The sequence below is a fragment of the Gymnoscopelus braueri genome (genome assembly GCF_963280865.1).
Source record: "Gymnoscopelus braueri genome assembly, chromosome: 10".
NCBI classification, from domain to species: domain Eukaryota; kingdom Metazoa; phylum Chordata; class Actinopteri; order Myctophiformes; family Myctophidae; genus Gymnoscopelus; species Gymnoscopelus braueri.
The window spans coordinates 46534494-46562143 of record NC_137611.1 but is presented as its reverse complement, the minus strand read 5'-3'; the positions used below and the strand labels follow the sequence as shown (position 1 = coordinate 46562143).

Genomic DNA, 27650 nt, shown 5'->3' with positions numbered 1-27650 from the left:
AATACTTAAAAAAGGCCTATTTGATTTGACCTGGAAGTAAAATATTGGTAACTATTATATTGAACAGAATCTGCACACCATCTTCAAAGCTCCCTGTTGAACTTTATTAGTCAGAGTACAATGTTTTTACCTATCCAAGGTCTTTGTAAGGTACAATGAAAAGGACATGTATGGGGTAGGTAGAGGAAGAAGTGGGCAGAGCTCACATCAGTTTAATAAATGACACCTGAGACATTAAAGAACCAATCACCAATTAAATAATCTGTCAGGTAAGCAATCAGTGTCAAGGTGAGCAATGCAGATACAAATGCCACTTAAGTGTTTAATAGTCAGGAAAGAAAAAAAAAAGAAAAGTGCCCTGTTAAAAATACATGTCCAGAATACACACAAACCATCTGAAATATATTACTAAACAGTAAAGAGGACCAGCAGATACAAAAAAAGAGGACCCGCCCCAAACGGTAATTATAGACGATGAAAAATAAAAAGACACAGTTTAAAAGCAGGGTTACAAGAACGGTTTGATGTCAAATTCCTCATTCAAACCATGAGGACCCATTGTATTGAGATAATAGATACAAAACGTCTCTCGTTGTAATAGCAGACGCTCATGATTGGCAACTTTGGGGGGCGTCTCCACCTTCTCAATGCTTATATCGTATCGAAAGGAACTAATAGTGCTGACCCATTCACCCCAAGAAAAAAAGAAATAAAAAAAGAAGAAAACAAAATTAATTTACTTTCACTTTTGTCATGGTGCTGTGAGGAGGGCGACGTGTCGGCAAACTTTTGGGCAGACCATTAGCTTCACACAAACCTTAAGTCAGAATGATGTGTTTGAACTGCATTTTGTGTTGAAGTTCGTTCAGATGTAGCTGACTGATCGTTTTTAATGCCTTTGTCAAAGCAGAATTAATTATTTGTTGCTAAATGGTGAGGACTTGTAAACTCTAGATATAACTCTTTAATTGTACACTGCGACACAAGCTTTACAATAGATCACTGACTGCAGTGTCATGGTTATTTCTCTTTCCTGGTGCAAATTTGATTCTGCGTTGATTACAATAGCCTAATTGATTTTACTACTACTGCTATGTCTTGCTATGAGCCTCGACCCATGATGGACTTCTTAGTGTTTCTCTCAGGTCTCAGCAGGATGTTATAACACTTTGGGCCAAACAGCGCCATCAATAGACCAAAACTAGATGCTAAAATAGCAAATACCTCCACTACATCTGCATATTTGCCTGGAGAGCTGATATATGCTGGGATGAAGGCTATCCACACGGCACAGAAGATCAATATGCTGAAAGTGATTAACTTGGCTTCATTGAAGTTGTCTGGAAGATTCCTTGCCATGAATGCTAGGACGAAGCTCAGGAGTGCCAGTAAACCAATATAACCTAGTAACACTGAAAAACCAACTGCTGATCCCACATCACACTCATAGACTATCTTATCACTGTGGTATTGAGTGTTTTTACGAGGAGTTGGCGAGGCAGACACAAGCCAGGCTATGCAGATTATTGCCTGGATAGAAGTAAGAGCCAGAACTGTTCCTCTCTGCTGCATAGCACCGAACCACTTCATAATGTCTGCACCCCCAGGCTTGGAGGCCTTGAACACGGCCAACACCACCATAGTCTTCACCAGGATACACGAGACACACAGCACAAAGCTGATCCCAAATGCTGCGTGCCTCAGCTGACAAGTCCAGAGCCTGGGACGGCCAATGAACAGAAGTGAACACATGAAACATAGTTTGAGTGACAACAAAAGTTGGAAGCTGAGTTCTGAGTTGTTGGCGCGTACCATGGGAGTGTCTCGATGGTAGAAGAAGATTACCAGAACAATGGCACAGATAAGTGTGCCTAGCAATGAGATGGTTGTCAAGGAGATACCCAGGGGCTCATGGTAGGAGAGGAACTCCAGGCTCTTAGGGACACAGTGGTCACGCTGGGGACTGGACCAGAAGTCCTCTGGACAGCTGGTGCACTCTGTAGAGTCTAACAAAGATGCCAAGTGTAAAAGGACAGAAAATCACATATCAATATCATCCTAAAGATAACCTGCAGTACATTGTTACATAATGTAAACATACCAGTCTCATTACTGAGCTCTCCCTCAGCGCAAGCAATGCAGTCAAAGCAGCAGACAGGTTCTCCTTTCCTTCTGGCCACACGGGTTCCAGGGGAACAGCTCTCACTGCACACTGACCGAGGAGGCTACAGAGGAAAGGAACAAAGATACATTTCAGTCTAATCCTAGAAAAGTGAACTCCTTGGAGCATATACAGTAGCTCCGCCAGGCACGGTTACCTATAGTCAGGGCTGTTAAAGTCTTGGGTTGTGGCCATCAGAGCATGAGGAAGCGGGGGGGGGGGAAGAATGTCAACAACATATGGTGCAACTTTTCACTATGGGCAGACATTAAAATGCTTTTGTAGGTGTGTTCTATAGAGAGGCCACTCAAAATGCAATTCTGATAAGACATAGGATCCTCTCACTAATCAGACAGTAACATTTGCAGCTAATTGCTTTCAGGTATGTGTTGTTTAGAGGCCCCTCATTGTTTCGGCCTGGCGAGAGAGTATGTTTTACCCCCTGTCCGTCCGTCCGTGTGTCCGTCCGTGTGTCCGTCCGTCTGTGAACAGCTAATCTCCCGCACCGTTGGCTTAATTGCAGCAAAACTGTGCACACACACTCCCTGGATGCCAATTCAGAACCTCTGCCCCAATTTTTTCACATGGGCCAGTTATAGTGCCACCAGGAGGCCGCTTTTTGCTAAAAAAAAATTTTCACAGTACTCCTACAGAATTTGTCCAAACATCATGCAAATCGGTACACAGTATCTCTAAAGTCATATTCCATCCCGATTGGCTAAAATGGCTTCCGAAGTTTGCAGGACTGCTCCGTTTTGAACAAAATGCCTCAAATCATGAACACAGCATGCAATTTCCGTGAAACCTTGCATGCACATTCCCACTAGGCTGAGGAAGAAGTTACACTTAAATGTGAAAATGTTCTAATCAGCCTCATGGTGGCGCTATAACAGGCCGATTCGTGTTTTTACCTATAACTGCACCAATCTGTGTAAAACTTGGTATGCGCACTCCCTAGAGGTCAAGGAAAAACCTTTGCCCTGCATTTTTCACATCTGCCTTTTATAGCGCCACCAGGAGGCCGACTTATGTAAAACATATTTATTTATACTACTCCTTCCGATTTTATCCAAATTTCACGCAAATTGGTACACATGATCTCTAATAGTCATGTGATCAAGACAAATCTCTTTAATTTTTCATATTCCATCCTGATTGGCTAAGATTGACATCTAAAGTTTGCAGTAATGGCTTGTTTTGAACAAAATTCCGCATATCATGAACGCAGCGTCCGATTGCGGTCAAACTTTGCACGCACATTCACACTATGTTGAGGAACAAATGCTACCCTTTTAACATTGGCCTGTTATAGCGCCACCAGCAGGTCTATTTAGCAAAAAGAAAAGAACAAAATGCCTCAAATCATGAATGCAGTATCCGATTGCAGTGCAAGGCCTAAGAAGAAATGGCACCCTTTTCACATTGGCCTATTATAGCGCCACCAGGAGGCCACAAACTGACCTGGCGGAGACCTGTGCTCCGAGGAGCACTTTTTCTAGTTCAAATTGGGTTAGATTGGACTGTGTTTGATTGGACTGTGCACCACAATGAGGCACTCACGGACAGGGGCAAAAACATACTCTCTGCCTCTAGACCAGGCAGCTTAGCAGACATAATGAATTACATTCACATCGTTAGCTCAACATTAGCTATTTTAGAATGTCAAAGTGACCTTTGAGGATTCAAAGTTCCAGTAGATTTTGTCTTCATCAAGGATGAGTTCTTCACCTGCAGATGGGGACTTCTTGTACACACCCACATTGTGAACCTTTGTGCTTCCATCAGGGAGCCACACCCAGTTCATGACATCATAGATTGGTAAAGGATCACCATTCTCATCAAATGATACATCATCACCATTTGATGAGGTGAAGTTGACCTTTTCCAGGTAATACACAAGCTAGAAATTGTGATGAGCAAAATTATGAAGAGCAAGAAACTACTATTACTACTACTACTACTACTACTACTACTGTTGTGATCTAGAATATATAATGCATGAAATCACGTTAGGGTCAAGCTTATGTGACCACTGGAAAGTTAAGCACTGCAAAGGCCTCCAGTCAGAATGACTTGACTAGTTTTGCAAGGTGGATCATTGGCCCTCAATATGCCATAATAGTAAGGAAGGCCCTGCACTACTAGGCTAACTAGTAGAGGTACAGTGACACAGCAAAACAGTATGAAGAGGAGACATGGGTCAGTCTGAACTTTCACCCACTTCTGTGCAAGCTAATGTAATATCATACCTGGAGCTATTTAAAGACTCGTTGCAAAATACAAGGACCACCACAGTAATAAGAACCTAAACACACGAGTTAAGATGCATGAATGGTGAGACATGGGACTTAGGATATCCCAGCCTAAAGTCAACAGGTTACTTATGGTGTTATCCAAGACAATATCTATGCAGGCAATCAGTTTAGGGTCCACCTGGATAGTTAATAGACTGAAGGGCCTGAGGCCTTCAGTCACATGAGAGAGTGACTCTGCCATGTTGCAAGGTGGATCAAGTAGCCAGTATATTCTTGGAGATATTAAACACCATATCACTTCATGCTTGCATAAGCCCATACAAGGTACCCCAGCTCACACGGGGATGGGGATAGGTTTAGGACAGGTAAACACGGGACGAGTGATGAGCTCATACGTAGTGCAATATTACGAAATAGAACTGTTGACCTTTACAAGAGGTGTATATAAGAACCTACTCTGAATGTCTGTGGGATGTTGAAGCCGACCTGTTAAGGTTCACATCACTGCTAATGCTGAATGAATAACCTGTGTTGCAATAAAACTCTACTTTCTATACTCTCAAAGCAGCTCGGTCGGAAGTCTATCATTTGATTGATTCATGGGAAAATATCCCACACTACTACTACTACTACTACTACTAATAATAATAATAATAATAATAAGGGTAATAATAATAATAATAATGCATTTACATAATAATAGGCTATAGGTAAGTAATATAGGTGGCCTATCAGAATAAAAACTGATTAACCTTTAAAAAGTCCCATCATCAGACTCTTTGTGCAAGGGACACACACACACACACACACACACACACACACACACACACACACACACACACACACACACACACACACACACACACACACACAGTCACACACACACACACACACACACACACACACACACACACACACACACACACAGTCACACACACACACACACACACACACACACACACACACACACACACACACACACACACACACACACACACACACACACACACACACACACACACACACACACACACTCCATTCATCCTCCATTCATCCCACCTGCCATGGCTGTATTGTCTGCAAACTGGCACAGCTGTGCCCAATGAAAGGCCCTCTTCCTGGCACACACTGCAACATGTCATGGAGGGCATGGGCCAGAGCATACACAGCCTTGTACACATTGTACTCTACCCTGAGGTTAGACACATCCAACAGAGCAGTTTCTGCAGTCCCTAGGTCCTCTTTTCCAGTACACACCTTTCCACCAGCATCCACCCAGTCTGACGGAAGGGGTGCAAATTTACACTGAAATGTGTGCTCCCAAAACTGCCTCACCTGAAGAAACACGACGAAGACTGAAGATCAATTTATGCTTTTTTGACGACAAGTGTCGAACGGCACGTCGCACTAATACAGTACGTGCCTCACACAATGTTCTGAGATTTGAGCACGGAAGTGAATGGTGGTAATGTAGCTTTACAAGTTTCATGAAGGGTTCACATGGTTAAAAACAGACATCAGTTTGAAATTGCAGCTTAAACCCTACAGTACACACCATGCTATTTTCATGTCTGTAGTCAGGGTCATTGTCAGGATGTATATTTAACAGGAAGTCCCTGAGACCTGGTATCTCTCCACGGTGCACATGAATCGTCATGGTTCCTCCCAGGAACGGCATGAAGCGAGGAGACTGGAGTGTGGTGGAGAATGTCCAGTACCCACCGGCTATCCATTGCAGACTTGTCACATTCTGCTTTACCACCTGTTAAATGTGTTTAGATATAATTCGAAAAAGAAAAAATATAGATATATTCGGTACCGAACCGAACGGCCTGTACCTGTACCGTAAAATACAGAGCTTCCACACCAACATATTAAGCTGGTGTGCCATACCCATTCACAACAACAACACTCTAGTGTGTGTGTGTGTGTGTGTGTGTGTGTGTGTGTGTGTGTGTGTGTGTGTGTGTGTGTGTGTGTGTGTGTGTGTGTGTGTCTGTGTGTGTGTGCGTGCGTGCGTGCGTGCGTGCGTGCGTGCGTGCGTGCGTGCGTGCGTGCGTGCGTGCGTGTATATGTATACACACAAACAAGTAGGAATTGAAGCATCCATGTGCACTGCACTTTTCCTAGGAAAAGTGTGAAAAATCTGCAATTGCTGAATTTCTGCATATTTTTTATATATTCTTCAATATAATTTAGTTCAGATTCCTTATAATTATAAATGCCTAAACGAACATGAATCATGACACCCCAACCTCTTCCATGAGATGAATCATAATGTGTTCCTGTACAAAGACGAGGACCACACGAGCCGTGGATTCCTTCATGACCGTGATGATCCTCTGCAGTTCGGCCGGGTCATTCCTCTCTAGCTCGTATGGCAGAGCCTCCGCATAAGCCAGACAGCCCAAACCAGACTGGACCAGGTCAGACTGCAGGATGCGGGCGGCATCGTGGCCCCAGTCATTATCGATAAACAGCAGTCCCGCCCAGGTCCACTCGAACCGCTTCATGATCTGGAGCATAGCTCGCACCTGATTGGATAAAGAATGGAGGCAGAAGTGCTTAGGCTATATTCCAAACCTGTGGTGGACCATGAAGATATTGCAACTGGGCCCTTAAATAATTGGCACATCACTATGATTTCAATGATAACATATCATTAATATAAAAATGATGAAATGTAAAAAATATATATATATATATATATATATATATATATATATATATATATATATATATATATATATATATATATCATTGTGGTACCATTGATCCATGCGGAACACCTTTTTTTAATAAGTTAATATGTTCTAAAAATGCACACGGCCCACCCATTTGACCACTTAACACGGCAGCCGAACACTTTTGAGATTTTCAATGTTGCCCTGATGCATGTTGGGAAAAAATGGGTTTGATTATTCACGTAGTGGTAAATCATTTAGAGTTACTTCCTATGATCTGTGTTTTTTAAATAATCACAACTTTCAGTAATTGAAATGTAAAAAAAATATAAAATGGCATGACACTTGTTCAATAGAAATTAACTATAATTTAGCCAAACAGCCTATATCCACTATAGTCTATATCACTTTAAATAATACTGAAGACAAATCTCTGAAGTTTCTCTGGGAGAATGAAATGAACAGAACAAGCATTTCATTAACAAATAAATGTAACAAGCTCTGTAAGCCAAATTATTAGAATAGTTTTCTCTTACTTTTACTTTTACTATCCACCATCAGGTGATTTGCAATATTGATTACATGCACTACTATAGGGACGATGTTGTCAGGTGTGTGGAAACAACTTGATACCAACACATCGTTGCCATTGGTGCAAAAAAAAAAATCATGTGAAGGCTTAATTGACATACTTGGTCTTGGACCCCCATTTGAAACTATTTAGTTTCAGGGACCCCCATAAGAGTAGATTTATCAACATTTGTAAAACATTTCCCCAAAAATATATAAGCTCAAAAGAGTCACAACACATTGGGATGGGTTGTGAACTTGTAGATTGGCTATTTTTGAATAGCCACACATTTAGATATGACTCAAGTGTTTCAACCGTTCTTCATTTTGCTGGGGACCCCCTCAAGGACCGTTGGGGGTTCCTGGACCGCACTTTGAGAACCAGTGCTTTAGTGTGTAGCAGTTCACCTGGTAGGCAGTGCTTGGAACTGTTCTAAAGAAGGATGGGAACTGGCTCCGGTCACTCAGACAGGAGCAGGCAGCACTATAACTGACCTGTCAAAGACACAACACATCTGTTCTGTAATACACCACATCTGTTCTGTAATACACCGTTCAGTAATACATCACATCTGTTCTGTAATACACCACATCTGTTCAGTACACCACATCTGTTCTGTAATACATCTGTTCTGTTTTAAGCTTGTGACCCAAAAGAAAACTTTTAAGCCCCCTTTTAAAATAATAGCTAAAATAGCCAATCTACAAGGCCACCTTGCATCTGCTATTTTAGCTACAGTATTTGTAAAACAATAATAATAATAATAATAAATTAAAATCTAATTTCTCGAAAGGAATTTAGAAATGGAAAAAAGAAAACAACAACTCTTGCTGCAAACATACAGTTAAAGAATACAGCGCAATATTCAGTAACAATTCAGCCAGTACCACCCCCTCTCTCTCTCTCTCTCTCTCTCTCTCTCTCTCTCTCTCTCTCTCTCTCTCTCTCTCTCTCTCTCTCTCTCTCTCCAGCCACTTCACTCCGCTCATATGCTCTGCCTCTCAAGCTATAAAACAACTATAAGGTTTAAGTTTTCTGTCCACCAGCGATGATATGTTAGATTTATAAAAGATACAAATAACCAAAATTATGGTGATAATAAAGGGGGGTTCAAGTAGGAAACGTACCTGGGGCACTCTGTACAAACCTAATATTCTAGCGATAGCAATAGAGGTTGTTGAGGTAACGGCCCCGACAATACCGAGCACTGGAGGAGACCCGACACATCTCTCATCCAGTTGAAACTGCTCCTCTCTCCCGAGCAATGACAGTGCTGCACAAACACCTCCAAACGGGGTACAATTATCATAGATACTATATCCCAGAGCCACATTGGGTAGTAGATTGGTTTTTCTGTTGATCTCAGTAATGGCAAAAGCCATAGTCTGGGCCCATCTGAAGCATTGACTGCAAAATCTGACACACAAAAAAATTGCTTTTACTTTGAATATTTATCTTTGTAAAAACTATACATACAAATATACAACATCAGCTAACCTTATGGTAATGTCTATCAAAACAAGTTCCCTGCTCTAATGATTGCTTTCGTATCTGTGATACTCACCTATACTTGTGCCTCGATTATGATTATTGAATGTCAGCAGATCTACAACTTACTTGTATATTTTTATAAAATCCCTGATGAAGATCAACAGATCAAAACATCGAAAACAGCAATGAAATAAAATAAAAGTGAAGCTGAGAACCAGACACTGTTGTCCCTGTTCTTCCATTTGTCCAGCACCTGTACTTTTTTTTCCTTCTCCCAGCCCTATACTCACCCTTTGCAAGTGGGTTCCTGTGGCTTGCTGGTGAAAGACGCCTCAGCGTAGACAGGGATGGTGTGGATCCTAAACACACCACCCAGAACCAAGTCCCCAGCCTTGTAAACTCTGTTCAGATTAAACTGTGCCTGTAACTCACAAGAAGAGGAAGGTGAAGAAGACAAAGCAGATAAGGAAGAGAACAATATCAAGGTCAAGTACAGATATGAAAGCAGGTGTGTGTCTAGAGAAGCCCCCATGACTGTCCTCCTCTGTCTAACCTCCCCTTCTCTAAAGCCTTTGTCCAGTTGTTACATTTTATACACTGAGCTGGGCCATGCCATGCCATCCCCTGTGCCACCTTATGGCATAACGTAATCGTTCACGACACCGATCGGGGCAGAGGCAGAAGTAGAGGCAGGGCTTAACATACATGAATAATCCTGTCATATGAAATGAATGTTGTGTGTGTCCTGGAATGTTTCAACAACACTATCCGGCAAACAGATGAGAAGGAGTATATACACCAACATTAAGGAGGTGCTGACCATGGTAGACAATACTGTTTCAAAGCCACACAGGCCACAAAAATTAGGCCACTCAGCTCGCAGCTACTGTAGGATGCAATACTTTTTGTTTAAAATAAATAATAGACAACCCACTTTTCGACATGTTGTCGTCCAACAACACTGTCTCACCAGGGTTAAGTATCTGACCAGGGTTAAGTATCTGCAGGGTTAACTATCTTACCAGAGCTATATTGACAACAATGCGTCTGCTTGTTGTCTATAGAGATAATGTGTACCGATTTGCGTGATGTTTGGACAAAATCTGTGAGTAATAGCCAAAAATTTGTTTTGTAAAACTTGGTCTGCTGGTGGCACTATAACAGGCTGATGGGAAAATTTGGGCAACTGTTTCTGCTCAGGCCTCCAGGGAGTGTGTGCAGATTCACAGCTATCTGTCCAACGGTGCCGGAGATTAGCTGCTCACAGACGGACGGACGGACGGACGGACGGACAGACAGACAGACAGACAGACAGACAAGCACATACACACACATACAGCCAAGGACGCACGGATGGACAGGGGCAAATACATAGCCTCAGCTAGCCTTCGGCCTGGCGGAGACAATAATGATAATAATAATCACATACAGTCATGTTTATTTTATGGCATAGTGGTACACTGTTTAGATGTGCGTGTGCATGCAAACACTTAGAGCCTTTTCATATGCAAAATGTCAACCAGAAGACTTTGAATCAGTCTTTGGGCCACTAGGTGAATTATCTCTGCCAGACCGGAACAACCGAAGGTCCGTCCGTCCGTCCGTCCGTCCGTCCGTCCATCTGTCTATGAACGGCTAATTTAGCATCTGCTGGACTGGTCGGTGTGAAACTTTGCACTAACACTCCCAGTACGCCAAATGTTTCAAATCGGCCTCATGGTGGCTGTATAGGCCTCACATTATGTCCTATTAGTCTTGAACTGTACGATGTACAATACAAATATTTTGCCTTGTTTCATGATGCTGCTCCCTATATAGGGCATAGCAGTGGCGGACATTTTCTGGTTCCACTCCAAAATAGTCAATGCATTTTTCCACCATTGACATTTCCAACAATATTTATATCAATTATTTTAAGCCTAGAATCAAGCCATCCAGGGTCCTGGTGAATCATGACCATAAATGTTTGATTCTGTTAAAAAACGTTTTTGAAAACGGCAAAACAAAAAACTAAAATTGCAGAAAAAAATGTTTTATGGTCATGATTCACCAGGACCCTGGATGGCTTGATTCTAGGCTTAAATGAATTGATATAAATATTTTTGGAAATGTCAAAGGGAAAAATGCATTGACTATTTTGGAGTGGAACCAGAAAATGGACGCCACTGCTATGCCCTATAGGCCTGACCATTTCTGGAAAAATGGCAAATGGTCAAGGTTTTTTGCAATTCAGAACCTCTGCCCAAATTTCTCACATGGGCCTGTTATAGCGCCACCAGGAGGCCGCTTTTTGCAAAACACATTTTTTGACAGTGCTCCTACAGATTTTATCCAAACATCACGGAAATCGGTACACAGTATCTCTATAGTCATTAAACAAAAAGGGGTCTTTCAGATTTTTCATATTCCATCCTCATTTGCTAAAAATGGCTTCCAAAATTTGGAGGAGTGCTCCCTTTTGAACATAATGCCTCAAATCATGCACACAGCAGGCAATTTCTGTGAAATTTTGCACGCAAAATCTCACTAGACCGGGGAAGAAATGCAACTTGAATTGTTTTTAATCAGCCTCATGGTGGCGCTATAACAGGCCGATTCGTGTTTTTACCTATAACTGCACTGATCTAAGTAAAACTTTGTATGTGCACTCCGTAGAGGCCAAGGAAAAAGCTTTGCCCTGCTTTTTTCACATCTGCCTTTTATAGCGCCACCAGGAGGCCGACTTATGTAAAACACATTTTTGGATATTACTCCTTCAGATTTTATCCAAATTTGACACAAATCGGTACACATGATCTCTATAGTCATGTGATCAAGACGGATCTGTTTGATTTTTCATATTCCATCCTGATTGGCTAAGATTGACATCTAAAGTTTGCAGGAGTGGAGGCACAAATGCCACCCTTTCAACAATGCCCTATCATAGCGCCACCAGGAGGCAGTTTTTTGCAAAACAATTATTTTTAGATTACTCCTACAATTGTTGTCCAAACATCACGCAAATCGGTACATATTATGTCTGACCTATCCGTCCGATTTTTCACATTCCACCCTGATTGGCCAACATTGCTGGCCCACACTAATCTACTTGACCTGGCGGAGACCTGTGCTCCGAGGAGCACTTTCTCTAGTTTTTGTTAGTTATTATGTGCAAGGAAATGTATTTATTGTGTGTCATGGTGGGGTTCATATAGAGAGGAGTAGTTGAGGGCATTTGTGGTGCCCCCCATCCATGTTTGATGTTTGCTGTGTCACAATTAAAAGATTATTCCTATAAAAGGACATCATGATGAATCCTTACAATCTGAAACCCATCAGTCAAATACTGTATTTAGATATATCTACATATAGGGATATTTTGTATTAACAACCATTTAAATTTTTGGTTGCCCATCCTTGTCTGTATTATGACACTGTACAACAAAATCATTGTTAATTAATGTTAGCCTGTTTTTAAACAATCTCCAGTGACTCAATGGTTTCATTGGGCCTGGAAATTAATTATTTTCCAACAGTGCACCTGTTGAATCACTATTTCATCACCCCTGGGCCAGATGTCATCACTGGGGAACACACACCTGCCTTTGCTTGCCCAGCTCACGTTTAATTTGTACCCACCTGGGTATAGTCTGGTGTTGACAGACGATCAGAGATGTCCGCCTATGCTGATACGTCAGGACACTTCTGAATGCAAGGTAGGTGCAAGAACAGCGGCGCAAACACAAAGCTACGCCCACTGCTTTAGAAACCAATCATATCACCGCCCCAGTATGAAGGACGGACCTACCTTTGGATCGTTTCTGCAGTGCAGTTTCAACTCTCTAATTGTTCGCACCCAGTTTTAGCAACAAAAGACCAGAGATTGCATCATTTGAGTCAAGTCTTTAGAGACCCACAGGTGCTGGAGCTCACAAACAACCTGTTCCTCTAGGGACACAAGGGATGACATTCACTGTAGTTTTGATTCCACAAACAAAATGGAAGTTAGATCAATATGAAGAAATAATTCAAAATCATGTATAAAAGCATACAATTATTTATTTTTTTAAATCGGTACAATACAAGACATTTGTCACACACAAGGGCAAGTCTACATGACAGATGGGCAGATGCTATTAGCTTTAACTTGTTGTTTCGACTGCTCCAGACCGTACTGGATAACTGCTAGCTTAACGTTTTAAGACTAGGTGTAGTGTCAAAGTCCTATTCTTCTGGCACTACTGGTTGCAGACGGTCAGGGATTAAAGTTCAGACGTGTGCTCAATAAAACTGATGTCCAAACGTGTCCGTTGGGTTGATAACAAATGATATTTATTCTCTATTCCTATTGTCCGTCACTTCAGCATACACAAAATATGAAGGCAAAATATACAGGCAAAACAGAGCACGGCACAGTATCACACCACCAGCCAGCCAAAACACAGTCGAAAAACTGTTTGCTCTGCCAATCAGCAACACCTGCCGCTTGATTAGGGACATTGTTAAATACCTTAGCAACCTTGGCCTTGACCATGCCCTCCAGTGACGTCATCAAAGTGCAAAATAATAACAGCAATCATATGGCTCTTACACTAGGACTTAAGCCTAAGATGTACAGGTCTGTACTTTCCTTTGTATCCTCCAAAAATGATGATACGATCTCCCACCATGCAACAGCACACAAAATAAATCAGACTTTCCACCTTCTTCCAGGAGAATCAGAATCAGTTTTATTTGTCACATCACAGTTTTAGAGTTGTAAAGCAGTGGGTTTCTTCTTTTTTTTTTTGTGCACTCCATCATTTTGTACTATTCCGTGAGAAGAGAGGGTGCAGAGCAAAGGGAAAGAGATACAGAGAAACAGGTTAAATAGAACAAATAAAGATATAACCATATATGCAGATAGCATTATGTGAAAGCAGGTACATGATAATGTAGAACATTGACATCATATGCAGGCACATGGTTAGTTTTTTAATGTTAGTATATGCAGGTGTGTACCTGCTATTTAGAAACATTAGCATCATATGCAGGTGTGATACATACTATTTAGAAACATTAGAATCATATGCAGGTGTGTACATACATACATACTATTTAGAAAGCATCATATGCATAATGTGATGCCATGGGCTAGATAAAAATAACGTAGCTGTTTCAAAAGACCAGTTTGTGCAGAATTACAGCCTAACGTTAAAAACCACCACAGGCAGGTGGTGTTCATGCCTTGTTCTACAGTCTGATGGTAGAAACCGTTCAGAAATCTGGTATTCAGGCATTTAGAGCTTGCCTGGCCGATTGTGGCTGGGGTGGTAATTGAAACACTGAGCTTTGACCACTCACCGTCTCTCATACAACCCCTGAAGGGAGGGCATCTCACCTCCCACGATGCACTGGGCCGTCCGCACCACCCACTGTAGGTTTTTCAGTTAGCTGGCGGCGCAGTTCCTATACCAGGGCGTGACAGCCTGTCAGAACACTTTCGATTGAGCTGTTGTAGAAAATCCTGCAGAATCGGGGGTCTCCTCTGCACTTCTTCAGATGACAGATCCAGCTGAGAAGGTCTCTGGATTGTTCTGCAAGCTGTTGGTCTCTGTGTCAAACACTCTGATGTTGTAGTAGACCCCCTGGCCCTCGCAGCCCCCAATCACAAATATTTTGTACCGATGATGGTGGCAGAGTGATATACAGAATCAGGTGCTGGAGTTCCTCTGGTTTTAATTAAAGACCACCAGACCATTGTGGTGGTGATCAACTTGCAGATGTAGTCCATCCATTCAGGCTAACGACATTAGCGGTGATGCTGGATTGGACATAGATGAGGGGATAGCACAATATAATTTATAATTTAGGCTACTAGCCTACTGCTTGCCTATGTGCCGCTCAAAACTAAATTCAGAATCTGACGTGTGTGTGTGTGTGTGTGTGTGTGTGTGTGTGTGTGTGTGTGTGTGTGTGTGTGTGTGTGTGTGTGTGTGTGTGTGTGTGTGTGTGTGTGTGTGTGTGTGTGTGTGTGTGTGTTATACACATTTCTGACTTTGTAGCAGAGCAGTGGCCAAAACAAATGGTTTGCAGCCATACTAAAAGAGAAAAAAGAACCCAAGAAGAGAGAACCATTATGTGTCATGTGCCCCCCCCCTCTCCCACAAAGAGAAGAAATCAGTTTGAAGGTAAAGTGATTGTTTTGTTAAATATTAAAGTCATCATTGCTTGTTCAGTAACAGGGGTCTCCCTGACTCTCCACCTCTTTAGTAAGCCGAAAATGCATTTCCAGGAATACCAAATTTAACAAATCAGAACTCATACAGGATAAAGAAGTGCAATTGGAAGTGATGACACAAAGAAGTGGGCATACAACATTGGAACAGGAACACTAACATTGAACTCTCTCCTGTAATTGGCAACCCATCTGAAACTGAATTGTCTACTTATTAAAGAGATGGAGAGACCCCTGCTTTAAAGCTGCACTATGTAACTTTCCTCTTCTCCCCCGGATTTGAACCCGGTTTCCTGAGCAAGTGCTGTAACATTTTACCATTGAGCTAATAGAGCCTTCCTGCTTGCTCAGGTGATACATTGAATCTTGACCATCAGATCAAAATTCATGTCAGATCCTGTGTCTAGGTGAGACGTGACCTTTGACACCATCTAAATGTCTCCATAGAAGAGCAGGGAGACGAAATACAGCTCTGCAGCAAAGCCTGACATCCCTGCTGCAGATAAGCAAACCAGTGACAGCATAGGTGTGTTTAGACAGTGATACTGTTCTACGGAAAATGGTGACAATGTGTACAATATAAGTACTGTGATACTGCCAAAAGGAGCTTAAATATGATTCTCTACATTTTCAGTTGCAACTTCCTCCGTTTCCTCTTCCCCCGAGTCAGACGATTTGGCATCGACACCTGGGATGTTTGACACCAACATTGAACAAGGTAACATGAACGTGACAAGGTATTGAACGAAACATACTGTGTAGGACAGTGGTTCTTAAAAGTGGGGTCCCCACTCCCCAGGGGGTTCCACAGTGTCCCCAGCTAAATAAGAAACAGTTAAGCACAAAAGCACTATTTCAAAAATAGGCAATGTGTCATGATGTATCGTGAGCTTGTAGATCAGCTATGTTTTGCTATTTCTGAACTATTTTTGAACAGTTTTGCCTATGGCATGCACAAAATAAGGATGCCAGGCGCAAAGGGTTATTTCACTACTGTTTTACCAGCTAGAATGTAATCCAATGACAATGTACTGTATAATAATGACTTTAACTCTCCCCACCTACAGTATAGACAGTTGTAGAATTATGTACTAAATCTAATCCAACAATTAACATCTTCTCTATTGGAGGTCCATGGCACCAACTCTTTTCCAAATGGGGTCCACATTTGGGCGTCCTTGACATGAAAATGTCATTTCTTTACAGTAAACTCTGTTTGAAGTGTGCCTGCTTTTGTCCAAAATGAAAGTCTGGGAAATGTCATGGTAAAATGTGTTTTAATTTCTAAAACATGTCTTGTTTTCTTCTGTTTCAGGTCCACATAAGCTCTGGTGTGTGGTTCCAAAAGGAGATCTGGAAGATGGTGGCAGCAAACACCAAGGACTCCCTGCTCATGAAGGAGCTTGCTGTTGCCATTTTGGGGTCAAGAACCCTGAAGACCATGAGCCTTACAGACAAAGAATGCCCCACTAGCAAGGGCGAGGCCAAACCCCCCTGACCCTAGGACTCAGAGGTATGTTTACTGAGGGGTGGGGGTGGGGGGTGGGGGGGTTCATTATAACTTGATCTCATAATTCAATCTGTTTTGGCTCTGTGCATGACTGTAGTTCTCTTTCCCAGAAGGTGGAATTCCTGTTAGCGTTACTGTTCATACCTTCATTTGGTTGTCTCAGTGGCATCAATTTCAACCAGAAACACATATGGAGATGTTGGGTGTTTCCAATTTATATCTGCTGCCGAGCCAATCAACTGAAGCTATGAAAAACTGAACGGGAAATGGGAATGTCGCCTTCTGGAAAAGACTACAGTCATGCACAGAAGCCTATTATTAGTTTATTATGCTAGTCTTATTAGATTATTATGCAAGCCTTATTAAGCGTATTAATCAATCATAAAAGAAAATACAAGCTTGCAACTCGTTGGACGCGTTGTGAGCTTGTAGATCAAAAAAGTAATCAATAGAATAATCGTGTAGAATAATTGGTAGTGGCAGCCCTACATGCATGTGTGGCAGGGGTAGCTTTTTTCCCCAATTGTTGTTGTCCATTGTAGCCATCTGGCTTATTGCCTGCCCACTGCCCACCCACCTTTTCCATTCAAATGCATTTTTCCATAACTGAAACAGGGGGTTAAAAAAACACTTCACCCCATTTTCAACTCATCTTCTCACTAATACACATTTTAAGATGGCACATTTATGTCTACTCACTCTGTGTTTCATTGATGGGTCGTGGACAGTTTAGAAACCTGCCTACCTTTGACATCATCGGTAGGCAGGTTTGGTCATTTTGATCAACATTTTTTACTTTTTTATTTGTTAATTATTAATGCAAGAACAATGGCTTCTACTTCTGCATGCAAACTTTCCAGGCAGAGACAGACTGTAGTTTCTATTAGCTTGGAATTTCCATTGGTGATGTCACTTGTAGGCAGGTTTCTGAACTGTCCACATTCCACTAATGAGTGGCAGAACGAGTAGACAGAAATGGTGCCATTGTATAATGAACATTAGCGAGGACCAGTTATATGAAGATAAGGTTGAAAATGGGTGAAGTTTAAGTTACTTTAAGTTATTCTCAGAACATCACAATTAATACAACTCACCTCATGCATGTCTAAGCTAATTATATTTGTTTTATTGGTGGGGGTTCTTGTTTGTTTTCTTTCAGACTGTTTCCATTGGTGGCTGGAGGGGCAGAACATTAATGGGGAAGATCTCACAAAGAGGAAGAAGGCCATGGGGAGATACATTTCAGAAAAAAATCCAGGACATCAATAGAAAGGACAAGAAATTGTGTGTCTGTGTATGGGGGGGTGATATGGGGGTAATGCGTTATAGCGCCACCAGCAGGCCGATTTTTGCAAAAACATTTTTGGCTACAACTTAAACCAGCTACCAGCTTAAACCAGCCTTGACCAGCAAAATCATCATAAATACCAGCTACCAGCTTAAAACAGCTACCAGCTTAAACCAGCAAAACCTACCAGCTTAAGCTGGTCAACCACCAAGACCAGCTAAAACGTGTCCAAAACACACCTTAAGGTGGTCAACCACCAAGACCAGCTAAAAAATGTCCAAAACACACCTTAAGGTGGTCAACCACCAAGACCAGCTAAAAAATGTCCAAAACACACCTTAAGGTGGTCAACCACCAAGACCAGCTAAAACCAGCTGGTCCAGCTCTTAGGCTGGTCTAAGCTGTTTTTTTCAGCAGGGCAATGTGGGCCTGCCTGTGATCTCAGTCCTCCCCACATGACAAGGCCCTGCCAAGTACTTTACATGACCTCATTAAATGGTCCAATAGCACCAACTAGTGGGCAACAGAGTGAATTCCAGGTGTGTTAGCATTCACAAACAGATCAAAACAATGTAGCCTACCACTGCTACAATGTTTTGTGTGTGTGTGTGTGCGTGTGTGTGTGTGTGTGTGTGTGTGTGTGTGTGTGTGTGTGTGTGTGTGTGTATATATATATATATATATATATATATATATATATATATATATATATATATATATATATATATATATATATATATATTCATGACCTATGGGTGAATAGTCAATGTACCCTTGGTGAGATGGTGTGATTGAGACACAAAAAACATTGTTTTTTTATATGAAAGGATTGCTAATGTATGTTAAGCCCTGCTTCTACTTCTGCCTCTGCCCTGATGGGTGCTGTGAAAGGTTACGTAAGTCCATAAGGTGGCACAGGGGATGGCACAGCACTGATGGGTGGTGTGAAAGATTATGTAATGCCCTGTACAGGTTGTACAGGGCATGGCATAGTGTGTATAAAATGTAACGACTGGACAATGGATTTAGAGAAGGGAGGGTTAGACAGAGGGGGAGAGTCATGACGGCGTCTCTAGACAAACACCTGCTTTCACATCTGTACTTGACCTTGATATTGTTCTCTTCCTTCTCTGCTTTGTCTTCCTCACCTTCCTCTTCTTGTGAGTTACAGGAACAGTTTGATCTCAACAGAATGAACAAGGCTGGGGACATTGTTCTGGGTGGCTTGTTTCATGTCCACCTCCGCTCTGTCTACCCCGAGCTGTCTTTCACCTCCAAGCAACAGCAGCCCACTTGCTATAGGTGAGTATCACAAATGCATTATCAAGCAAGACAAAGTTTTGATGGATAGTACCATAGGACTGGTTGATGTAGTGTATTTCTACCAAGAGGAATATTCAAGGTTACAGTGGAATTTTGTTTTGTCAGATTTCACAATACTGGCTTCAGGTCTGCCCAGACCATGGCTTTTGCCATCAATGAAATCAACAGAAACACCGGCCTACTGCCCAATGTGTCTCTGGGGTATGTTCTCTATGATAACTGTCTCACACTTGGAGTTACATTCCGTGGAACATTTTCATTGGTCACTGGAAGAGAGCAGCAGTTTCAATTGGTCGAGAGATGTGTCGGGTCCCCTCCAGTGCTCGGAATTGTGGGTGCTGTGACCTCAACAAGTTCTATTGCTATTGCTAGAATATTAGGTTTATACAGAGTGCCACAGGTAAGTTTCCTACTTGAACCCCCTTTTGCCATGGCCTATTTTATGCTGAATGCAGGTTATTTGCTTATTTACAACATATGATAAATCATGCATTTTGTCTTTGTTTACAGCTCGAAAGACATAGAACTGTAATCGGCAAAATCTGGTTGTTAATTCCCTGTGTCAGTTATGTTTTTTTTTATCATCAGTCAACCAAAGGTTGCAATTTGAAATGGAAGTGGCTTTCTGCTGCTTTACAGTAACATCACCCTGCTTTAGTGAGTCCATTGAAATGCTTTCAGGAAAGAGAGACAGGGGGCTGATTATACCACATGGTTGAATGTTATGTATTATTGGCACACATGTTTGTATGTCAGAAATTGAACAATGTGGGCTATTTGCATTTTATTTATATATTTATTTTCTGTTAGTTTTTGCGTTGTTTTGTATAATTGTGATATGGATCTCCCTGGGTCTGAAATAAAGATTGGATTGAATTATGTTCTCATATGCTCATAATGCTCATATTATCTCTTTGCATGGGGACATTTGTTAAATATTTAAGTATATTATAGAACAGATGTTTTGTACCTTTTATAGGTCAGTTACTTTTCCTCCTGCGCCTGTCTGAGTGACCGTAAGCAGTTCCCATCCTTCTTTAGAACAATCCCAAGTGACGCCTTCCAGGTGAATTTCTATAGACTATATATCCGTTGGTATATAATAGTTCAGTGGCTCTCAAACTTTTTCATGTCAAGGACCCCCAGATTAATATTGTACTTGGCCACAGACCTCCATCTGAAAATATTTTGTGCCATACAAGATTTGTTCTGTTGAAATGTTTCCAAAATATTTAACATTTCTTTCCATTTAAAAAAAAAATAGCCGATCTACAAGCTCACAACGTTGTGTGCTAATAATCAGTTTCCTTTGCTTAATGTTTTGTGTAAAGCACATTGAATAGCCATGTTGTTGAAATGTGCTGTACAAATTAATATGCCTAGCCTTGTAGACCAGGCCGATATATAGGGTTAAAATGGTTAAACAGATTTTGATGCTGGTGTTCCACACACTTGACAAATACCTCCCTCTAGTGAGTGCAATAAGATATTATCACCTCTGATAACGCTTGTTAGTATTACTGCTGATACTGAAGGTCTTTATTGACACAGCATCAACAGAGAATGATTAGACCTTTTCTACTGTGATATCTGTGTAAGAGATTTACTGATTCACTATGTGAATAATCTAGCCTAAGCAGTGGTGCAAAGTATCTAAGTGCATTTACTCAAGTACTTCACTTAAGTACAATTTTGAAGTCTTTTTTACTTTACTGGGGTATTTTTAATTTTCAATACTTTTACTTCTACTCCACTACATCTCAGAGGCAAAAATTTACGCCACTACAATTATTTGAAAACTTAAGTTACTAGTTACTTTGCAGATAAATTATTAGGTTATAAAACATACATTAACCACTTTAGCCCTATATTATACCTAGGCTATTTGAAAATAGCCGATCTACAAGCTCACAGCGTGTTGCATCGCGACGCATTGTGAGCTTGTAGATCTGCTATTTTCAAACATATTAGTACTTTTACTTTTGGTACTTTAAGAACATTTTGATACCAATACTTTTGCACTTTTACTCAAGTAAAGTCTTAATTCCGGACTTTTACTTGTAACAGAGGACTTCAACATTGCAGTATTGATACTTTTACTCAAATATTTGAGTACTTTTTCCACCACTGATAAGCACTTATCCCTCCATTATATCCATTCAGGTGCGAGCTATGCTCCAGATAATGAGGCGGTTCGGGTGGACCTGGATAGGAATGCTGTTCATTGACAACGACTATGGACACAACGCTGCCAGATCCTTACAGGCTGAGCTGGTCCAGTCCGGTTTGGCCTGTTTGGCGTACGTGGAGGTTGTGCCCATGGACAGTGACCCGGTTAAACTTCAGAGGATTGTCTCTGTGATGAGGAAATCCACAGCTCGTGTGGTCATTGTGCTTGTATCTCGGAGCCGTATGGCTAAACTCATGGAGGAGGTTTGGTTTATGGTTTATGACGCATTCATAATTAAGGAATATGAATTAGCTATATTCAAGTGAACACGTGCTTTCACAATGAAAAATAGGTTTGATTTTGAAAGCCTTTTTTTCATGCAATGCAATTCAATCACTCTCTCTAGGTTCCTCAATTTTTATGCTCAGCCACATGTTTTCTTAATTTGCTTTCCATCTCGGTACTTCTTTGCACAATAAGCAAACAGATAATCACGTGCCATTCACACATCTCACTGCTATAATCAATTCTCATGAAGTCTGTTTGTTGGTTTTATAATTATTGAACCAATGAACAGTATTAACAAGAGCTTATGACTGAATAATAACTTCATTGGATCCATTGGAACCGGGGAAGGAATTTCATGGAGTCCATCAAGGCCTCTGTGGACTCTCAGTTTGACTTCATGCCCTTCAAAAAATGATACATTTACCTTAAGGCCACAGTGATTTAGCCGTTTTCACCTTTGCTTTTTTCCCTGTCAATACAGCTTTTATACACAAGTGTCTTTTGTTGAGATTCTGATTACTTAAATCCACCTTATATCGCCATCTTCAAATGAGTCCAGTGACTGATTAATCTATAGGGTTGAGTGTGTATGACCTTTTGACGGAGTTTGTACAAATACTGGTCATTTGGAAAGTTAATTTGTGTAATGAACAGCTTTTTCATTTGTTTATTTCAATGATAGTTATACTATGAATTAAAAATATATATATGTGGACCTAAAATATGTTTTTCATTTGATGGTCTTTGATGCCTTAAAAAAATTTACAACACCAAAGGCCAAAGGTCTTGCCCCTAGAAAGTTGAAATTCCAGGCCTGATTGAAATGCAGGTTATTTTTTTCCATTTCCTGAACGGTTTTGGCCATACAAGGTTTCTGTTCAACAGTAACACTATTTACACTAATATGTTGTTCAATACAATAGGTGGTAAAGCAGAATGTGACAGGTATGCAGTGGATGGCCAGTGAAGCCTGGGCAACATATACTAAACTCCAGACTCCTTACTTCATGCCGTACCTGAGAGGGACCCTGGGCGTTGCGGTCCGTCGTGGAGAGATACCAGGTCTCAAGGACTTCTTGTTAAATATACACCCTGACAATGACCCTGCCAACAGCCATGAAAAGAGCATAGTAAGTATTTTGTTTCATTTAGTATTTAACTGATGTCTGTTTTCAAATGTTTACAAGGTTTATCTATGTGTGTGTCTATTGTGTTTCTTCAGATTAGGAAGTTTTGGGAGCACACATTTCAGTGTAAATTTGCACCCCTTCCGACTGACTGGGTGGATGCTGGTGGAAGGGTGTGTACTGGACAAGAGGACCTTGGAACTGCAGAAACTACGATGTCGGATGTGTCTGACCTCAGGGGAGAGTACAATGTGTACAAGGCTGTGTATGCTCTGGCCCATGCCCTCCATGACATGTTGCAATGTGTACCAGGAAGAGGGCCTTTCATTGGGCACAGCTGTGCCAGTTTGCAGACAATACAGCCATGGCAGGTGGTATTAATTCACAGTTTACCTATTAATGTGTCTGGTTGGACTAAAATTCTGAATAATAGTGAATATGTAATCATGACCTCGGTAAAATACGTGACAAATTGACACAATATAATGAAAAATGTATTATTAATGATCTAATAATGATGTAATTGCCGGCAGTAAATGTTTTTTAGTTTTTGGAGCATTAACTTGGATGCTTTATCAAAACAAAATGTGTATTGTTATGAGGGTTCAGCTCTATATTATGATAGGCATCATTGCTGTATAGAGCAAACGTTTCCCAACCTTTTGTGTAGTAATTTTTTTTAACAAGTCTTGTTCTTCATAATTTTGCTCATCACCATTTCTAGCTTATCTATTACCTGGAAAAGGTCAACTTCACCACATCATTTGGTGATGATGTATCATTTGATGAGAATGGTGATCCTTTACCAATCTATGATGTCATGAACTGGGAGTGGCTCCCTGATGGAAGCACAATGGTTCACAACGTGGGTTTGATCAAGAAGTTAGCCTCTGGAGAAGAAGAAATCAATCTGGATGAAGACAGAATCTTCTGGAACTTTGAATCCACAAAGGTCACTTTGGCTTTCTAAAATAAATAATGTTAAGCTCATGTTGTGAAAGTAATTTAGTTTAGACTGAAACTGATCATTGTTACTTTCCTCTGTAGCCTCCTCGGTCAGTGTGCAGTGAGAGCTGTTCCCCTGGAACCCGTGTGGCCAGAAGGAAAGGAGAACCTGTCTGCTGCTTTGACTGCATTGCTTGTTCTGAGGGAGAGATCAGCAATCAGACAGGTTAATTGATTGAGTTTATTGATTAATTGATTGAGTTTATTTGATGATAGCACAGAAAAGAGCACATTGGAACTTCACAACATACTGTCACATGTGTAGCAAATGTTGGGAAGTGCGATTCAAAGTTGGGGAAAGTGAAAGTGCAGTGCCCATGTGCAAGTTTAGATCGATTGGTCAACTCACTGAGGAGATAAATGGGTGAGAACAGACAGACAGACAGACAGACAGGCAGACAGGCAGACAGACAGACAGACAGACAGACAGACAGACAGACAGACAGACAGACAGACAGACAGACAGACAGACAGACAGACAGACAGACAGACAGACAGACAGACAGACAGACAGACTAAAGGAGGGAAGGTTTCTACATTTATAGTTGAAGTTGCAATGTACCGGTTGGTTATCTTTAGGATGATACTTTACTTGTCTGTCCCTTTAACCTTGCCGTCTTTGTTAGATTCTACAGAGTGCAGCAGTTGTCCAGAGGATTTCTGGTCCAGTTCCCAGCGTGACCACTGTGTCCCTAAGAGCCTGGAGTTCCTCTCCTACCATGAGCCCCTGGGTATCTCCTTGACAACTATCTCATTGCTAGGCACACTTATCAGTGCCATTTTCCTGGGAATCTTCTTTTATCACAGAGACACACCCATGGTACGCGCCAACAACTCAGAACTCAGCTTCCAAATTTTGTTGTCACTCAAACTATGTTTCTTGTGTTCACTTCTGTTCATTGGCCGTCCCAGGCTCTGGACTTGTCAGCTGAGGCACGCAGCATTTGGGATCAGCTTTGTGCTGTGTGTCTCGTGTATCCTGGTAAAGACTATGGTGGTGTTGGCTGTGTTCAAGGCCTCCAAGCCTGGGGGTGCAGACATTATGAAGTTATTTGGCGCCATGCAGCAGAGAGGAACAGTTCTGACTCTTACTTCTATCCAGGCAATAATCTGCACAGCCTGGCTTGTGTCTGCCTCACCAACTCCTTATAAAAACACACGATACCACAGTGATAAGATAGTCTATGAGTGTGCGGTGGGATCAACAATTGGTTTTGCAGTGTTACTAGGTTATATTGGTTTACTGGCTCTCCTGAGCTTCCTCCTAGCATTCATGGCAAGGAATCTTCCAGACAACTTCAATGAAGCTAAGTTCATCACTTTCAGCATGTTGATCTTCTGTGCTGTGTGGATAGCCTTCATCCCAGCATATATCAGCTCTCCAGGCAAATATGCAGATGTAGTGGAGGTATTTGCTATTTTAGCGTCTAGTTTTGGTCTATTGATCGCACTGTTTGGCCCAAAGTGTTATATAATCATTTTGAAACCCGAGAGAAACACTAAGAAGTCCATCATGGGTCGAGGTGCTACCAAGCCACAGTAGCAGAAATTCAATGATAACACATTTTCTCTGTATTTTATAAATAATATATGGATATATTTGATTGCAGATAACCTTGTTGGTAATTGATTATGTTTTCTATCAAATTAATTAAACTAAAAGCAGTAATCTGGTCCGAGATGCAAACATCTATTATCTATTATAAAGAAAAGTTGTTGAAAAGTGACTACCCTCCTTCAAAGTTTGGTGATTTTGAACCTATAGATAAGAAAGATTAGCGCTTCTTTGTGGGTGAAAGTATACAGGCGTGTTAGCGACAAATTGGCAAACGTACTCTACACTTAAGTTATCATTTTTCTAACTGCTTTATTTTGTAAGGCTTCTGGTTTCAACGAGTCAGGAGCTCACTTTCATTTAATTTCCTGAAAATGTTTCCTGAAAATAATTCATTAATTTAACTTTAATAAAAGTGTGATGTCAAACAAATGACTGTGATGTGTTTCATTCAATAATTTGATTTGGGTAAGAAATATAATTAAACAAGGAAGCAACACTGTAATATGGGGATAACTACAAACCATGCAACTAATGCATTTTCTTTTTAACACAACAATAATTGTTTTTATTCAGCATTTTTGGAAGCAGATTGCTGGTACTACATTATTACAATTTAATTATGAATATTAAATGTAATAAAGCAATGAAGACACAGCTCTCTGTGTGTCTTTATCTTACCAGGCCACACTATAAGTACAGTTACATTTATTTACCAGAAGTAGTAGTAGTAGTAGTAGTAGGAAAGGAGGTTACACTTACACAGAACTAATCTGTGTTGTTTTCATGGCCACTAAACAGTCAAACTGGAGCTGCTTGATGTTCAAGAAATGACATGTGCAACTAAGCAGTCAGTCATTCATTCAGTCAGGCAGTATTTCTGTATTATATAAGCAGCAGTCTCGTTAATAAAGCCTATTGAACACACATCCTTGTAGTATGCCTGGTGTATGCTCACAAAATACAAACATTACACTGCTGGTGTAACAATGCTTTGCTAAGTGCCAGTTGTGAAAAGGAAGGCTTTATTAATTGGCATTTATTTACCAGTCTCAGGAATCAATTTAGGAACCTGATTAATGGTTGCTGGTGTGATTCGATTCTCCTCTCCCAGTCTGCACCTCTAACTTAAAACTAAATTTTAACCATGATAGTTTAATTGAAAACACCTGTCCTTGGTTCTGGCTATTGATATTGTCCTTCTAATATGTGAGGGGCCGTGTTTTTTCAATTACTTTTTTTTATTATTTAAAAATATATATATATTATTTTATATTCAGTGTGATTGGACACAGAATTATAAAATAAATAAATTGAAAAACACGGCCCCCTGCACATTAGAAGACCAATATCAGTCATTAGAACAAAGGACGGGTGTTTTCAATGAATATATAATAAGTTGCAATGGTTTGTATTTAAGGAGGCGTGTCTGATAAAAATGAATATCAATGTGAAATGTCTAACTCTAAATACTTAAAAACTGACTGGGCTGCTCACAAAAGCCAGAGTAGATGTTTAATGAGCCTGAACATGTTAGAACGTAAGTGCGGACATTGGCACTCGGCCAAGGAGAGAGAGAGAGAGAGAGAGAGAGAGAGAGAGAGAGAGAGAGAGAGAGAGAGAGAGAGAGAGAGAGAGAGAGAGAGAGAGAGAGAGAGAGAGAGAGAGAGGGGGGGAGAGACAGAGACAGAGACAGAGACAGAAGCAGAGACAGAGACAGACAGACAGACAGACCCCATTCACCCAGCCCCTCTACGCTGGATTTGGATTTGGGTTTTATGATTTTAGCACTGTTGAGTTGTGTGACATCAAGTCAGACTTTGGGTTTGTCTGTCATGACTATAGAATAATAACTGTATTGTTTTTTGTTTTTGTCTTGTTTTTTATCTAAACTGTAAACTCTTCTGTTGATATAAATAAAACAACCAAAGGATTAATTTGGCCTTAGAAACCAGTAATGTACTTCCTAAGCTTTGTTATATGTTAGTCATAAGTTTATTTAATAGTCAAATGAGAAGCTATTGCA

At 40.9% G+C, this 27650-nt stretch overlaps 2 protein-coding genes across 2 annotated transcripts; one reads left to right on the top strand and one right to left on the bottom strand.

The window, feature by feature from the left end:
- Window positions 1-1101: 1101 nt before the first annotated feature.
- LOC308093634 (extracellular calcium-sensing receptor-like) lies at window positions 1102-13693 on the bottom strand (the record flags this gene model as incomplete). Its single annotated transcript, XM_080439966.1, has 9 exons — window positions 1102-2006; window positions 2102-2225; window positions 5608-5696; window positions 6040-6178; window positions 6672-6950; window positions 8079-8165; window positions 8799-9066; window positions 9453-9583; window positions 13652-13693. The coding sequence occupies 9 exons, from the start codon at window positions 13691-13693 to the stop codon at window positions 1102-1104; spliced, it is 2064 nt and encodes a 687-aa protein (XP_080296092.1).
- A 5595-nt stretch (window positions 13694-19288) lies between these two features.
- Window positions 19289-25612, top strand: LOC308093633 (extracellular calcium-sensing receptor-like; the record flags this gene model as incomplete). Its single annotated transcript, XM_080439965.1, has 9 exons — window positions 19289-19458; window positions 19585-19879; window positions 20459-20545; window positions 21643-21912; window positions 22861-23067; window positions 23160-23435; window positions 23789-24016; window positions 24112-24235; window positions 24696-25612. The coding sequence occupies exons 1-9, from the start codon at window positions 19349-19351 to the stop codon at window positions 25610-25612; spliced, it is 2514 nt and encodes an 837-aa protein (XP_080296091.1). The 5' UTR covers window positions 19289-19348.
- Between the last annotated feature and the right edge of the window lie 2038 nt (window positions 25613-27650).